The sequence below is a fragment of the Corvus moneduloides genome, chromosome 29, assembly GCF_009650955.1.
Source record: "Corvus moneduloides isolate bCorMon1 chromosome 29, bCorMon1.pri, whole genome shotgun sequence".
Classification (NCBI taxonomy): domain Eukaryota; kingdom Metazoa; phylum Chordata; class Aves; order Passeriformes; family Corvidae; genus Corvus; species Corvus moneduloides.
This window is the reverse complement of record NC_045504.1, coordinates 3266816-3280980: the sequence shown is the minus strand read 5'-3', so window position 1 is coordinate 3280980 and position 14165 is coordinate 3266816. Positions and strand designations below refer to the sequence as shown.

Below are 14165 nucleotides of genomic sequence, written 5' to 3'. Positions count from 1 at the left end.
AACAAGATAGAAAGATACAGTGAGAAACAATGGCACAGAGCAACGGAATAAAAAAGGAAGAGGGAGTCTGAGAGAGGCACCGAGGACAGATGAAAGGGAAGAGCAAGTAAGGATGGACAGATAAATGGACAGCGCAACAGGGAAAGAGCATCGGGGAATAGGACGGTGGGCCAGAATAAGAAAATGAGGGGCGGGGAGCAGGACAGAGTGGTTAACATGCGCTCTTTTTATTTCTTTCATATAGATAATGTTGTCTCACATTTTTCAAGCCTTCAATGGCTTAATCTATATATACAAGTTATATTTGTACGTGCAATGTCACGTGAGTTATGGCAAATTACCTTGAGCATGGCACTGTAAGTTTCTTCCAGAGCCGCCGTCCTAAGTGCGATGGCACGTACCTAATGCTAACCCTAAACCTGGCCAAAATTTGGATTCCACCTTCAAAATTCAAAACATTCAAGGATTGCTCCCAGATGAAATCTGCCAGGATGGACAGGTCACGCCGGGGACGGTGTCACCCTCGGTCCGTCACGGGAGACAGGACCGGTCCTGAGGGACACAAGCACAGTTCTGTGTGACCCCCATGTCCTGCCTGTGTCCCCATGTGACCTGTGTCCCCCGTGTCCTGTGCATCTGTGTCCCGTGTGTCCCCGTGTCCCCGCACGCAGTTGACACACAGGTGCATTAGCAGCTGTTGCTTTATTCTCCTCAGTAGCACAAGCACCGTAGGCAGAGGCATCCGGTGCCTGTCCCCATCCACGTCCCTGTCTGTATCCCTGTCCTTATCTGCGTCCGTGTCCTTGTTCCAGGCCTGTTCCCTCACGGCCTCTTCATGGTGCTCTCGATGAACGACTCCAGCACAAAGATGGTCTCATCCACCTGGTTCTCACTGGCATCAATCCTAGGGGACAGACAGCAATGGGCAGCCCCCACAGGGGGTCCCCAATGCCCATCTCCATCCCTGTTTCCGTCCCCCTCACTTGTTGACGTTGCGTTTTAGGGTCTCAAGCTGCTGCCGCTCGGGACCCGTGATCATCTCCTCGACCTCGTGCAGCTGCGCCGCCTCGGCGCCCGTGGCCTGCATGGAGGCCAGGATGGCCTCCACACGCTGGGACTTCTCTAGGAGCCTCCTAGGAGGGAATGTGGACGTGGCAGTGGCGGCTCTGGACCCACCATAATGGGCCACCCCCAGCCACAGCGCTCACTTGTTCTCCCGCATCTCGTGCTGCCGTCGCTCCATCAGGTTAGCCACGCTCTGGGGAAGAAACGGGTGAGTACCCAGTACGGGTGTGTTGGGGAGCACTGAGGAGCTCCATGGGAGGACATGGGCACTGTCACTGCCACCCCTGTGGCACCACAAGGGAGGGGGCTGTGAGACCTGGACCCCGGAGCAGGAAGCAGCTCTGGAGGGACAGAACCAGATGAGCCCCCGGCCCAGGTGTATTGGGGGGCACCGAAGGACCCTACGCTCCCAAAAACCCAACAGAGGAACACACAGAGGACCGTGCCACTGCCATCGGGATTCCTCGGGATTCACCTTGTAGCATCTGTGAAGCAGCATCCGAGCAGCGGCCATCACGTTCACCGTGTACAGGTAGAAGGTGCGGGACGGAGCGTGGTCCGGAGTCTTGGGAATCTCCTGTGGAAGGGCAGAGGGGCAGATGTGGTGGGAACCGAGTGGGGGTATCCCCTCCCCCAGAGGTGTCCCTATGTCACCTTCCCTGTAGGATTCCCCCTTCCCAAAGGGTTCCCTGTGCCCAGATTCCAGGTGGGATCACTTGGAAGTGCCCGGAAGTGCCTGTCACCTGGACAGCTGTTCCACCCAGGGAATCTCTGGGATCCCAGAGCTCCCTCACCTGTGGGGACACAGAGTTCTCCAGGATCCTGGAGATCCCTCACCTGCAAGGACACCAGGTTCTCTGAGAGCATCCTGTAGAGCATGTCCTTGGCTTCCTTGGCTGGGATCATGGCGAAATCTTCCACCTGCTTCTGCTCCAGGTGCTTCTTGCGCAGGAGCAGGCGGAATATCCTGGCACAGCGGGAGCCAAACCTGTGCAGGAGGAGTGGGATGAGGGAGGGACGTTGGAAGGGGCTGGGAGGAGCCCGGGAGGCTCCGGGTCTCCATGTCACCTCTCCTCCACGATGGACTCCAGCGTGGCCGTGGCCAGGGACACCAGGGCCTTGTGCAGGTCTGTAGGGGCTGAGGTCAAGGACAATTCGGGAGCTCGGGAATGTTTCTGGCCTGGGAACGCCAAGTTCCCCCCAAAGGATACTGACGGTGTAGGTGCCCCCGCCGCTGTCCCCCGACTTCCCCACGAACTCCAGCTGTGGGGAGAGACAACAGGGAGAAGTTCAGGACGTCCCCCGAAGGAAGGAAAATACAGATTTTTTCCTTACAATCTGTAGTGAGAAGAGTAAGAAGATTTTAGGGAACAAAGATCTGTGACTTTAGCAGCCTAAAAACATGGACTGGGTCTTAGTGACCCTTCCAGGGGCTTTTGAACATCTTGAATATCTCTTAAATATCTTCAGTGTCAGAATTTTAGGCTGACTTTGAATGAAACCATTTTCAGTATTTTTCAAATAACTTTGGTATCTTTTGACACCTACAATATATTTTACATATGTCTCCAGTATCATCGATATTTGTTAAATAAGTTATGTATCTGCTAAATAACTCAAATATTCTTAAATAACCTCAGCATCTGTTAAATATCTTCAGTGTCTGTAAAACAATACTTGATAAATAATTTCAATATCTGTTCCATGTCTTTGATACCTGTTCAATAACTTAAAAAATCTTCAGTATCTGTTAAAAACCTTCCTTAACTCTCAGCAAATCCTGCTTTACCCTCAGACAGATAGAGAAACAACCAAGGAATCATGGAATTGACGGAGGCTGGAAGAGCCCTGGGGTCCCCCCAGCCCTGCGTCCAGTGTCCCCAGCCTCACCGGATCGTCGGCCAGGAGCGCCAGGTACTGGTCCAGCACCTGCTTCCCAATGTTGTACCCCGCAGGAAGAGATCGGAATATCTGCGGTGGAAAAAACGGAGAACATCGAGGGATTCCGAGGGATGCCAGCTTCCCAGAGGCTTCCAAGGACGCACCTCATTGGAGGAGAGCGGCTGCGTGTGGGATGCACCCGAGGCTGTGGTCACCTCGCTCATGCGCAGCATCGTCCGCACCACCTCGCTGCTGGTCTGTATTGGGAAAACCGGGAATTAGAGTGGGAAAAGCTCAGTTCCAGGCTAGGAACGGAGGTGGGAACCACAGACCTGGTCCATGCGGCTGGCCACGGCGCTGACCAGAGCCTGGTCACGGAAGTGCTGATGAAAGCGCTCCAGGTTGACTTGCCAGTAAATGCCGTCGTCTGGGGGAGTCTGGGGGGACCGAGGACAAAAAGTGAGGGGAAAGGGGGCAGGAAAACAGAGGGAAATGGGGCAGAAAACTGAGGAAAAGGAGCCACGAAACTCAGGGATGGGAGCCAGAAAAATGAGGAAAAACAGCCACAAAAAATGAGGAAAGGGGGACCACCTTGTTTCCCCAGAACACGTTTGGGAATTTGGATCCCACCCTTCCCATGTCCCGATTCCCAAGCCAGAGCACCGATGGCACCATCACTCCAGCATTCCCAGTACCTCTGAGGTTCCTCCCTCCTGCTTCTGCCTTTTCGCCTTGTGCTCCCCCTCCTCTTCCTCGTCACACGAGTGTCTCCGCTTCCCTTTCCCTGTCAACCCAAGACACTACTTCCCATCAAACCCATCACCGTGGCCTCAACACGTGGCTGAGTGCTTCCTGAGGCCCCCCAAGCACCAGGATCTCCAGGGCTCTCACCGGCAAGGCTGAGCCGAGGCACGACGTACATGTCCTTCTCGGCAATGGCCAGGGCAGGTGCAGGGGGTGGCGGCGCCTTGGCGCCCCGAGGGATTTCCGGGACCATCGGGCACCTCTGGATGAAGTGGGTATCTGCCAGGCGCACAAACGTGCTGGACACTTCCGAGTAATCCATGGTTTTCCCATCTAGGTGGGAGGAGAGACACGGTGGATGGATCTGGGATGTTCCCGAGGCTTCGGAGAATGTGGTCGTGCCGTGCTCGCTGCCACGACCGTGAGCACCCCACAGACCCTTTGGGACCACATTCACTAACCCAATCCCAAATCTCTATTTCTTAAGAAGCTTCCCACCCTCCGTGGTCTCCATCAGCCTGTCTGAGACCGGATCCTGGATGTTCCTGAGGCTCAGGAGTACACGGTGACACCATGGCCACCACCACAGCCTACGGTGCCTCTGGTCCCATTCACCAACTAAACCCACTCCCAGATCCCATTTTTTTGAGAGAGGAGCTTCCTTCCCACCTTCCATGGTTTCAGTGAGGCGATCGGCGACCCTGGCAACGGCGCAGCTCATGGAAAGGTGCCCGTGGAGCAGAAGCTCCTCCACCAGCAGCTCCCCCGGGTCCCCGTAGAGCGTCTTGGCTGTGTAGATGTAGCGGGGGTAGCGCAGGATCCGCAGGATCCGCTCGCTCCGCGCCTCATATTCCACGGACCCCCGGGGCTGCACCTCATACCGCACTAGGTTGTGCTGGATTAGGACACAAAGGGCCTTTTTCACCTGTGGGAGAGAGTAGGAGGGTCGGACTCTGCCTTGTACGGGGGGGTAATGGCCCCGTCCCAGTCTTCCTGGGTGTTCCCTCCCTGCCCAGATCCCAGTCTCCCTATGGAGAATCAGAATTTCCCTGCTCCTTCCAAGATTAGTTTTTCAGAGAAATACAAGCCACCTGCTCCATTAAAATATCCCTCCCTGATTTATTAAAAATTCCTTGTCCTTTTCCAGGTTTTCCTCCAAATCTCCCCTCCTGGACCCCTCCCATCCCGTACCTGATCCGGGAGCAGCCCCGTGTCCCCCGCCAGGAGCCGCAGCGGCCGCGGTCCCGTCCGGAGCAGGGAGTTCCCGACTTTCTCCACGATCTCCCCGAAGTGCTCCTGGAGCAGGAGGGAGCAGAGCCGCAGCTCCGCCTGCGTCATCCCGGCGGCTCCGGAATCCCAGGAACGGAGCGGGCGGAAAGAACAGGTGGGGGACAGAGAGGGGACAGATGCTGACCCTGTCACAGGGGTCCCGTATCCCCTCCCGGGGGAGGATCAGCCCTGTCACAGGGGTCCCGTATCCCCTCCCGGGGGAGGATCAACCCTGTCACAGGGGTCCCCGTTTTCCTCCAGGTGAGATTTCCCCCCCGCTCTCACCACCAGCTCTGGCCCAGCCCCCACCGCCGCCCAGAAAACGGCCACGTTTTGCGGCCACTTCCTGTGGCGCCACTTCCGCTGCCGCCACCCGGTTCCCCAGTGGGAGGCTTACACCAGGGGGCGCGCCGGCCGCTCCCCGCCCCGCGGAGCCGCTCTATCCGCTCACCCGCGCTGTCTGGACTAGGCGCGGAGCAGACGAGCTCGCCGGAAGCGCGGGGCCTCTCTGGGCCGCGCTCGCTGCCCCGGGAGGAGTGACGGCAACGGCGGCAGTGGGGGAAGATGGCGGAGGCGGCGGCGGCGGTGCCGCAGCACCGGTTTTTTTGCCACAGCTGCAAGGGCGAGGTCAGCCCCAAGCTGCCGGTGAGCCCCGGGCAGGGAGGGTCGGAGAGGGGGAGCCCCGAGCTGCCGGTGAGCCCCGGGCGGGGAGGGCCGGGGCGGGGAGCCCCGAGCTGCCGGTGAGCCCCGGGCGGGGATAGGGGCAGGGGTGATCCCCCAATCCCTCCCTGAGCCCCGAAGGAAGGGGCGACCTCCAGCCCCCGAAGTTGTTGCCATATGGAACAGGTGATACCCCCCCACCCCCCATCCCAGTTCTCAGACAGGAAAGGGACTGGGGGAAGCTCCTGTTCCTCATGGAAGGGGATAATCCCATTCCCATCCCGCTCCATGAGCGGCCCTTGCAGCGTCTGCTCCTCCGACAGGGTGGGAGTTGTCCATCTGCGCCTAAGTTATCTCAGTTCCTATTCCTTGGAACTGGGAGCATCCCAAATTTTTCTTTATTCCATGTCCATTCCACGCTGAAGGATCCGTTTTTTTTCCTCCAGCATTCCCAATCCCACTTTTTAAGAAGGACGCATTGTCCAGTTCTCGCTCCAACCCCTCCATCCCCAAAACCTGGGGTTTCCTGGTGCCTCCATCACCTTCCTTGTTTATCCTGGGAGGAAAACTCCGGCCCTGCTCCCCGGGGAACACCAGGGAAGCACCTGAGATTTCATTTCCTGGGATTCTCCGCTGGCTCTTGCTCCAGTTCCCATTTCAGGAACCCCCCAGACTCCTGGCAGTGGAGGGACATGGCCCTGTGGCTCTGCCCAGGGATCCCACTGGGTGCTGCTCCCCATGGATTTGTGCTTGGAGAATCCGAACCCAAAACACCTTTTTGGCCCAAAATTTCCTGGTTTGGGTCATTGAGGGGGATTAGGGATAAGGGCATGGAAAGTGAGGCATTCCCAAGCAGAACTTCTCCTGCACCTCCCAACGCCCAAGGTGGAGATGTTGGGTCAGAGAATCCCAATCCCCTGGAAAGTCATCTGGAGACTTTCTAAGGAGACTTTATGCCTCTTCCCCATCCACATGGTATAAAGGAGGGTCTTTCCACGTGAAAATCCCTGTGGATTGAGAAGTGGAGCCTTGGAGGTGCCAGGGAGATTTTTTTTTTTTTTCTTGCTTTCCACGTGAGGAATGTGGGGATGACAGGAGGGATATGGAATTGCACAAGGTATCAACCCAATGCTAGGGTGAAGAAGCCGAGTTATCCTGACTGGAGACAAGGGAAAAGGGGAAATTCAAATTGGGATTAGAGCCGTGGAGGAGGTGCTGGATGGAGCAAGAGCCGAGGAGAACTTCTCCACGGTCCCATTTGTCCCACACACCTTTCTTTGGGATTCCATTTGCATCTTTCCATCATTTTTGGGTGGGGATCACCTGGAAAGCCACCTAATCTAACTTTTCTGCCCGGATTTGGGATCAAGTCCAGGCTGGATGTGGATGTGCCGCACAGTTCCAGCTGCCTCAGGAATGATCTGAGTGCAAAGCAAATGCTCCTGGTGGGATTCCAGTTTGTTTTTCTTCTGGGAATCACAGACCGCCAGGCTGGAGGGGGGTCAGAGCCATGGGATGCCACTGGATTCCTTGGAAAATCTGTTTTTCTTTGTACCATGGCTGGGTCCTGCTTAGGGAACGAGATCCCTGTGCAGATCCCAGGATGTGAGCACCCAGGAGGCTCCAGGATCATCCACTGCATCCCTAAATATCCCCGGGAAAGCAGGGAGCTGATTCCAAGGCCCTGCAGGATCCCACACACCATCTGTTCCCGTTTCCTTTCTTCCTCCCTCCAGAGCTATTTCTCCCAAATGTCGTTTTTATCTCTCTCCAGCTACTAGGTGGGAAGCTGGGAATTTCCATATGGATTCCAACAGAAAAAATATTCCAAAGCTTTCTGGGAATGCATCAGCATCCCACCCCCTGCTGGTGATGGTCTGATCCAGGATTTGGATGGAGTTCCCACAAAATCCATGCCCAAAGTGTGGGGAACGTTCCATGTGCTGTGGAACAGGATGCAGGATTTTCAGGGATCTGGGAAGCATGGGGGAAGGAAAGAATGTTCTAATCCAGGGGGATTGGTTCTGGATGGAGATCCCACAAAAATCGGTGCTCAAAGTGTAGGATTTGGGAAAGCTCTGGCTGTGAGATGGGATCTGGAGAGGGAAGATCGGTGAGAGCGGATCTGTGGGGTCTTTTTGTTTTTTCCATGGTTTTCTCCAAATCGAAGCTGATCTGCAGCTCTGGGACAAAACTCTGGGAATGGGAATGGGGAAAATTTTTCTCCTTGAAAAGAATTTCGTTCCGTGCTTTTGCAGATCCTGCCAGTGGCTCTTTCACTCGCCAGTGCCCAAATTTCATGGGATTTGGTGTTATGAGCTGCTCGGGATCTAGGATCAGGAATCTTCCTGAAGGGGGATCTTTTCCTTAGAATTCCGAATATTTTGTGGCTAATCCCAGCTCACTTCTGTGTTCCCAGGAATATACCTGCCCCCGCTGTGAGTCCGGCTTCATTGAGGAAGTCACTGATGATTCCAGGTACCAGAGAATCCAGGGATATCCAATATCCAGGCACGTGGAGAGACAATGGATCAAGTAATAAGGAGATTTAGTGTGACAAATGCTATTTTAGCTCTCTTTTTTCCGGACTTTTTGCTTTGTTTTTACACCTTTTGGGGTTCTTTTTGTATACTTTTTTTTTTTAATGCTCTTTTTTGCTATTTTTTTGATGTATTTCCCCCGCTTTTTGTGGTTTTGGGTAGGGTTTTTTTTTTTGGTTTTTTTTTTTTTTTAAAAAAGCCTTTTTTGGTTTTCTTGATATTTTTACCCTTTTTGGAATTTTTTTACCCTTTTTTTTTCCTTACCGTTTTTAATATTTAGGAAAAAAAACCCTTTTTATTATTTTTGGTCCTTGCCCGTTTTTGGGGGGTTTTTTTGCCCTTTTTGGGGGGGATTTCAGGAAACAAAGGGGGGATTTGGGAAGCGTGGGGGGATTTTGGGAATGGGCCCTGCCCTCACTCTCCTCTTTTTCCCAGTTTTTTTGATGGCAACGCCCTGGACGACAGCCCCTCCTCGCAGTTCGCGGAGGTGAGTTTTCCTGCTTTTCCCAGTTTCCTTGAGGCGTCTTCCCCAGCAGCTCCTTTTCCTGAGAGTTTTCGGGAGACTGAAAATCGGCATTGGGACCCACCAGGGCTGGGCATGACAGGAAAAGGAGGATTCAGGGAAGAGCCTTACCCCAGCGCTGGCAGATCCTGGGATTTGTGTGGGGGTGCTCAGCCAGGCGAGGAGCTATTCACTGTCTCTCCCTGCCCCCAGATTTTCCAGAATCCATCAATTATAAAGTCCAGACTCGTAGGAAATCCACTCAATCCTGGGCCGGAAATGGGGTCACCAAGCAGCCGGAATTCCAGTCTGGATCCTTCCTGTTTGCTTCCGTGCTCCGAGCATCCAGCTGGGTTCCTCCCCCTCTTCATCTAGATGCATTTGTCTTCTGACCCAAATTATGGCTTGGATATCACTTCGCATCCCAGAAATTCCCGAGTTTCAGGGAGATCCTGATCCCGTCTTCCCGCCCGTGGAGCTTTGTGCTCCGTAAGTTAAACTGGATTTGGGGATGAATAATAACTGGAAGTTCTCCCCAGGGTGTGGTTGCAGGCAAAGCTGCCATCAGAGCAGCAGGAGAACAGGAATGTTTATACATTGGTTTTTATTCCTTAATCCAAATGGATTTGTGGGAGAGGGTCTCTGCAGGGTCTCCAGTTACTGGCTCTGAATTTCTGGGGGTTTTCCTGCACCCCTGGAGTGGTGTAGCAAGGAGATCCATGGATCACCCCCTGCTTACCCTCAGAGAGGCTGCGGGAGAGGAATTGGGTAAATCAGGGAGCAAGTCGGATTTAGCAGCACAGGATCTGCTGCAGGGGCAGGGAATGGCATTACCCACGTGGGCAGTTCCCACAAAACAGCAGTATGAGGGGCACAGGATTGGGTGACACCTTGAGATGTTCCTGGGGACACCCCAGGGATACAGATACCATCCTTCCATCCTTTCACATCTATGTCCTCCCCATGCCTGTAAGGCCCCTGAGTGATCCCATGGATTTGGGAGTGTCCAGTATTATTCCGCCTCAAATTCCAGCCCTTGGAGAGAGGGAGAGACCAACCCCACAGCTTCCAGATTTATTGGGATCCGCGTGGAGCGGGGATTTGCGGCGGGGGTGTTGCAGCAGCTCTGGATCCACTTGGGCTACGATTAAGCCTTTTTGCCAGACTTTTTTTCCCGGGATCCATGACAGCTGTGGGAATGTGCTCCGGTGAAGTGGACTTCTCTGCCTCCGCGTTCCCCCTGAGATGAGCACTGCAGCTGAGTGGGTATCATGTCTCCCGTCTTCCTGCTCTCCGCAGCTTTGGGACCACTTGGACCACACAATGTTCTTCCCGGATTTCCGGCCGTTCCTGAGCAGCAGCTCCCTGGATCCGGAGAGCCGGGACACGGAGAGGGGCCCCCCGGCCGAGCTCTGGGGGCCCAGTCGCCCCCCACGGCTGCCGATGCCTCGGAGGTACCGATCCCGTGGCAGCTCCCGCCCGGATCGCTCACCCGCCATTGAGGGGTGAGTGTCTTCTCCGGGGAAAACAGGAGATTTGGGGAGAAACCTGGGAAAATGGGATCCTGGCACTTCCTGTCAGCCCCCTTAGCACAATTCTGAGTCATTGTCCCTGTCCTGCTGCCTGGAACGCAGGGCATTCTCAGCACTCGCATCCTGGGAGGAGCTCCCATCCCCAATTCCTTTGTGCTCTCCCTCCCTTTTGGGAGCTTTATCCAGGAAATTTCCAACTGTGAGCCCTGTATCCGTGGGAACAGGATTCCCTGTTTTACTGCTTATTCCTTCTGCCACACTTTATTTATTTATTTATATTGTTCTTTCCATGTTTTTCCCTGATTTTCCCTGTCCCAGTACCAACTCTTCCATTGGAACTCGAGGCATTCCCACTTCTCCCACCCTGGGATGAGCTCACATCCCTAATTACTTCCTGCACTCTCTCCGTTTTGGACCTTTATCCAGGGATTTTCACAGTCATGAGCCATGCAGCCAGGCATCCGTAGAGCAGGAATTCCTGGTTTTCCTGCCCATCCTTTCTTCCACCATTTATTTACTTACTTAACTTGTTTTTTCTGTGTTTTTTCCTCCCCATGCCTCCTTCTTTAGGATAATCCAGCAGATCTTTGCTGGGTTTTTTGCCAACTCAGCTGTTCCTGGCTCCCAACATCCCTTTTCCTGGTGAGTAAAAACCTGTATTAGCCCAGATCCCACCAGTAACTACCAGTAACCTAGCACCTAGGGGCTGGTTTGGGACTGGGGGGAATTCCTGGACCATCCCATTGGCAGGAGCGGGATGCTGCACTCCAATCCTGGGGATTATGCGTGGGGACAGAGCGGCCTTGACGCTATCGTCACCCAGGTGAGGGGCACCTGTGCCGGGGGCAGATCCAGTGCTAGATCCCTGCTCCTGAGCATGGAATTTTTCCCTCTCCACAGCTCCTGGGACAGCTGGAAAACACGGGACCGCCGCCGGCAGACAAGGAGAAGATCTCATCGCTCCCAACGGTGCCGGTGACACAGGAACAAGTCGGTGGGTGACTCCAATGGCACTTGGATCCTGGTATTTGACATCCTGAGCTCCCCATTCCCACTTTGTTGCCCGTGAAATTGGGCTGGAAACTGTCAGCTCCCAGGCTTTGCTGCTGCCATCTCTGGTGTTCGGTTCTCCCAGGAATCTTGGAGCTCCACTGTTTCCCAGAGTGTTTGGGGAGTCCTGGAATGTGCCATTCTGACTCTTCCCACCCCCATGATGGTTCTCCCATCCCAAATCCCTGTTTGTGCTCTTGACTCGTCCCTTCTTCCCTTTCAAACTGTCTCTCGACATATTCTGCTCTGGAAATGTCATGGAAAACTGCCAGCAGGGGCCTGGGAGTGTCTCGGAACAACCCTGGCTTTGCAATTGAAAATCCCGTGAATTTTTCACCCCAAGGATCCCTCCCCCTCCCAGCTGCTCCATTACCAGAACCCTATCCCCTCCATTATGGTTAAACCAGACGGTTCTACGCAGGATATTTTTATCCCGTGGTTTTACGCACCACTCTGTCCTCCTCTTCTCTGGGAAGCCAAGGACTAACTGGAATTCCATGTGTCTGAGCCCACGGAGCCCGAGCAGGCTAGGAATCATGAAATCTTGGAATATGGAAATCGGAAGGGACCCCCGGGATCGCCGAGGGAGCTCAGCTCCTGGCGGTGTCTGTGTCAGCATCACGAGCTGAGGAACAGCAGGAGAGGGAGTGGGATTTCAGCCACCTCCCATGGCTGGTGACACCTGGCATTGGGATCATCAACCCATATTCCAGGCCAGAAAGTTGTGGCAGGAATCCAAACATCCTTACTTTGATTTTGGGTTTGTTTTTTTTTTTTTTTTGGTTGATGGTGATGTACAGAGAACACCAGGAATTCTTTACATACCTGGGGGTTGTGTGTGGATGCGTGGATCCCAGCTGGTGGAGCTCAGAGCTCATGTTCCCAGCAGGAATTCTTTGTTCCCTGGATGCTCCATCCTCTGTGGGTTGTGTCCTAGCCTGCAAATCCTGACGCTCATGTTCCTAGTGGGATTTCATTGATCCCTGGATGCTCCATCCCCAGAGGATTTTGTGTGGATGGATGGATGGATCCTGGCTTGTTTCTGGCAGGAATTCCTTGATCCCTGGATGTTCCAGATGCGGCACAAATGATCTGTAAATCCCAGAGCTCCTGTTGCTGTTGTGGGATCTCTTTGGTCCCTGGACACCCCATTCCCAGTAGACCCTATGCAAATGAGTCCCAAATACCAAAGCCTTTATTCCTGTCCCCCTGACCTGCGATTCCCTGTTTTCTGCAGACACGGGGCTGGAATGCCCGGTGTGCAAGGAGGATTACGCCGTGGCGGAGCAGGTCCGGCAGCTCCCCTGCAATCATGTCTTCCACAGCAGCTGCATCGTGCCCTGGCTGGAGCTGGTAAGATCCCAGAAAACCCACGTATCCCATGGGATAATCCCCCAGGATAACGGCTCTGTGTTCCCCGCAGCACGATACGTGTCCTGTCTGCAGGAAGAGCCTAAAGGGGGAAGATTCCACCCGACAAATGCCGAATCCTGATGCTTCCGACAGCCCGGTGCAGGAGCGATGGACTTTCTGACCCTTCTGGAAGGTTCTGGAGCGTTCCAGAGGGTTCCGGAGGCCAGAGCATCCCCGCTCGAGGTGTACATTGTCTGAGAATTCCAACAAACCCCCCCAAGTAGCAGGAATTAGGGGGCCCACCCTGTGGGATTACGGCACCAAGCGCTCTTCTCCTGGGAATTTATCCTTACGCTCCATGGAATTGCCTTGTTAGTCCTAAATTGGGAATTTTGGGAGTGATTTGATTTCATTTGATATCAGAAAAAGTTTTTTTCCAGTGGGGCTCAGTCTGGAGAGGGGTTCCAAGTCCCTCACAGCCTTCCCTGAAAAAAGGTTGGGATAAAAAGGGGATTTGTGGGATCTTCCTGCACTCCAGGAGATTGGAATTGTATCCACGAGGGATTTTATTGCCCCATTTTGGATGGAATACTTGGGGTCTATAAAATCATGGCAGGTGGAAGAAGGAAGGTTCTGGAGCCCTTCCGGAGGGGGGTTGGACCCTCAGGAGTCCCTGGGGCCCTGGAAAGGCTCTGGGGATGCTATGGTATCAGGAATGCACCGAGCAGGATTTTGTCTCATCCTGGACTATTTTTGGGGTTGATTCAGGTTTTTCTGACCCTTTCCCACATGCCTGCTGCCCCAGGTGTGTCCAAACCTCCCTCCACCCCCACGAGTCATTCCAGGCAGGAAATACGGACCACGTTGCTTATCCCTTGGGAATTCCCCCACCGCCCCCCGTAACTTAAGGAAACTCTTTATTTTTGCTGATTCTTTGGTTATTTTGAGAATTTTTTCCCATTTCTGTGACATTTATCCAGGTCTGAATCCTGGGAGTTATCCTCGTAGTCGTGGTATCCACTGACTGCCCTAGGGGGACATTGTGACCCCCATCCCTGGTGGGGGGTGACATTCCCAAACCCCTTGGGCTCAGTGGCTCCATATGCACATGGATTTAATTCCTGATTTTCTTTGCTCTTCCGTCCAATAAAGGCCTTTCTCAAGGAATTCCCCTTCCCAAGTCATCCTTGGAGCTGGGAAAGGGAGGCAGGAGCTGGGGTTCTCCTGGGTGGGGGGCAGAAATGAGCTCGGCAAAAGCTTTTGGGGAGGGAAAACCCCAATTTGCAGGATTTGTCTCCTAGGGAGGATATCCAAACACCTCCCACTCTGTTGGGACACATTGTCCCTGTCCCCCCTCCCTGCTCTGCTGGAAGCCCTTCTGGATACAGGGACACCCCAGTCCTGGGGCCGGAGCTGGGACAGGACTGCAGATCCACAGAGATTGGGAAAATCCAGCTGGATCCTGGGTTTATCCCAGTGCTTTTCCCTGTTACCCAGCATGTCCAGCTCCCCTGATGTGGATTTCTGGGGGGGTCACACCCACGCACTTCCCGTTTCCACTTCTTCCCT

At 54.1% G+C, this 14165-nt stretch overlaps 2 protein-coding genes across 8 annotated transcripts; one reads left to right on the top strand and one right to left on the bottom strand.

Moving 5' to 3' along the window:
* Positions 1–211: 211 nt before the first annotated feature.
* Positions 212–5322, bottom strand: POLR3C (RNA polymerase III subunit C). Of its 3 annotated transcripts, XM_032093664.1 has the most exons (15): positions 5245–5322; positions 4882–5074; positions 4360–4615; positions 3838–4023; positions 3642–3730; positions 3279–3383; positions 3111–3203; positions 2956–3036; positions 2277–2328; positions 2134–2194; positions 1903–2053; positions 1541–1642; positions 1209–1258; positions 984–1133; positions 212–904 (listed from the first exon to the last, which is right to left on the bottom strand). In XM_032093664.1, exons 2-15 carry the CDS (start codon positions 5026–5028, stop codon positions 823–825), a joined length of 1605 nt encoding a protein of 534 aa, XP_031949555.1. In that variant the 5' UTR covers positions 5029–5074; positions 5245–5322; the 3' UTR covers positions 212–822. The 3 variants fall into 3 exon arrangements, with proteins under 3 accessions (XP_031949555.1, XP_031949556.1, XP_031949557.1); XM_032093665.1 differs by lacking the exons at positions 212–904; positions 984–1133; positions 1209–1258 and adding an exon at positions 1265–1406; XM_032093666.1 differs by lacking the exons at positions 212–904; positions 984–1133; positions 1209–1258 and adding an exon at positions 1275–1349.
* A 148-nt stretch (positions 5323–5470) lies between these two features.
* Positions 5471–13763, top strand: RNF115 (ring finger protein 115). Of its 5 annotated transcripts, none has more exons than XM_032093625.1 (9): positions 5471–5586; positions 8039–8154; positions 8595–8646; positions 9961–10166; positions 10764–10835; positions 10944–11016; positions 11094–11187; positions 12481–12596; positions 12667–13763. In XM_032093625.1, the coding sequence occupies exons 1-9, from the start codon at positions 5524–5526 to the stop codon at positions 12775–12777; spliced, it is 903 nt and encodes a 300-aa protein (XP_031949516.1). In that variant the 5' UTR covers positions 5471–5523; the 3' UTR covers positions 12778–13763. The 5 variants fall into 5 exon arrangements, with proteins under 5 accessions (XP_031949516.1, XP_031949517.1, XP_031949515.1 ...); XM_032093626.1 differs by having other exon boundaries at positions 5471–5604; positions 8039–8130; XM_032093624.1 differs by having other exon boundaries at positions 5471–5604.
* The last annotated feature ends 402 nt before the right edge of the window (positions 13764–14165 follow it).

Excerpts from the sequence above, each read along its gene's own strand:
- POLR3C (XM_032093664.1), bottom strand. The coding sequence starts at position 5,028 with ATGACGCAGGCGGAGCTGCGGCTCTGCTCCCTCCTGCTCCAGGAGCAC. Across the intron at positions 4,024-4,359 it reads CCTCACTGAAACCATGGAAG|ATGGGAAAACCATGGATTAC; the intron begins GTGGGAAGGAAG and ends CCTCCCACCTAG. Across the intron at positions 3,037-3,110 it reads AGCCGCTCTCCTCCAATGAG|ATATTCCGATCTCTTCCTGC; the intron begins GTGCGTCCTTGG and ends TTTCCACCGCAG.
- RNF115 (XM_032093624.1), top strand. The coding sequence starts at position 5,524 with ATGGCGGAGGCGGCGGCGGCGGTGCCGCAGCACCGGTTTTTTTGCCAC. Across the intron at positions 10,167-10,763 it reads CGCTCACCCGCCATTGAGGG|GATAATCCAGCAGATCTTTG; the intron begins GTGAGTGTCTTC and ends CTCCTTCTTTAG. Across the intron at positions 12,597-12,666 it reads TCGTGCCCTGGCTGGAGCTG|CACGATACGTGTCCTGTCTG; the intron begins GTAAGATCCCAG and ends TGTTCCCCGCAG.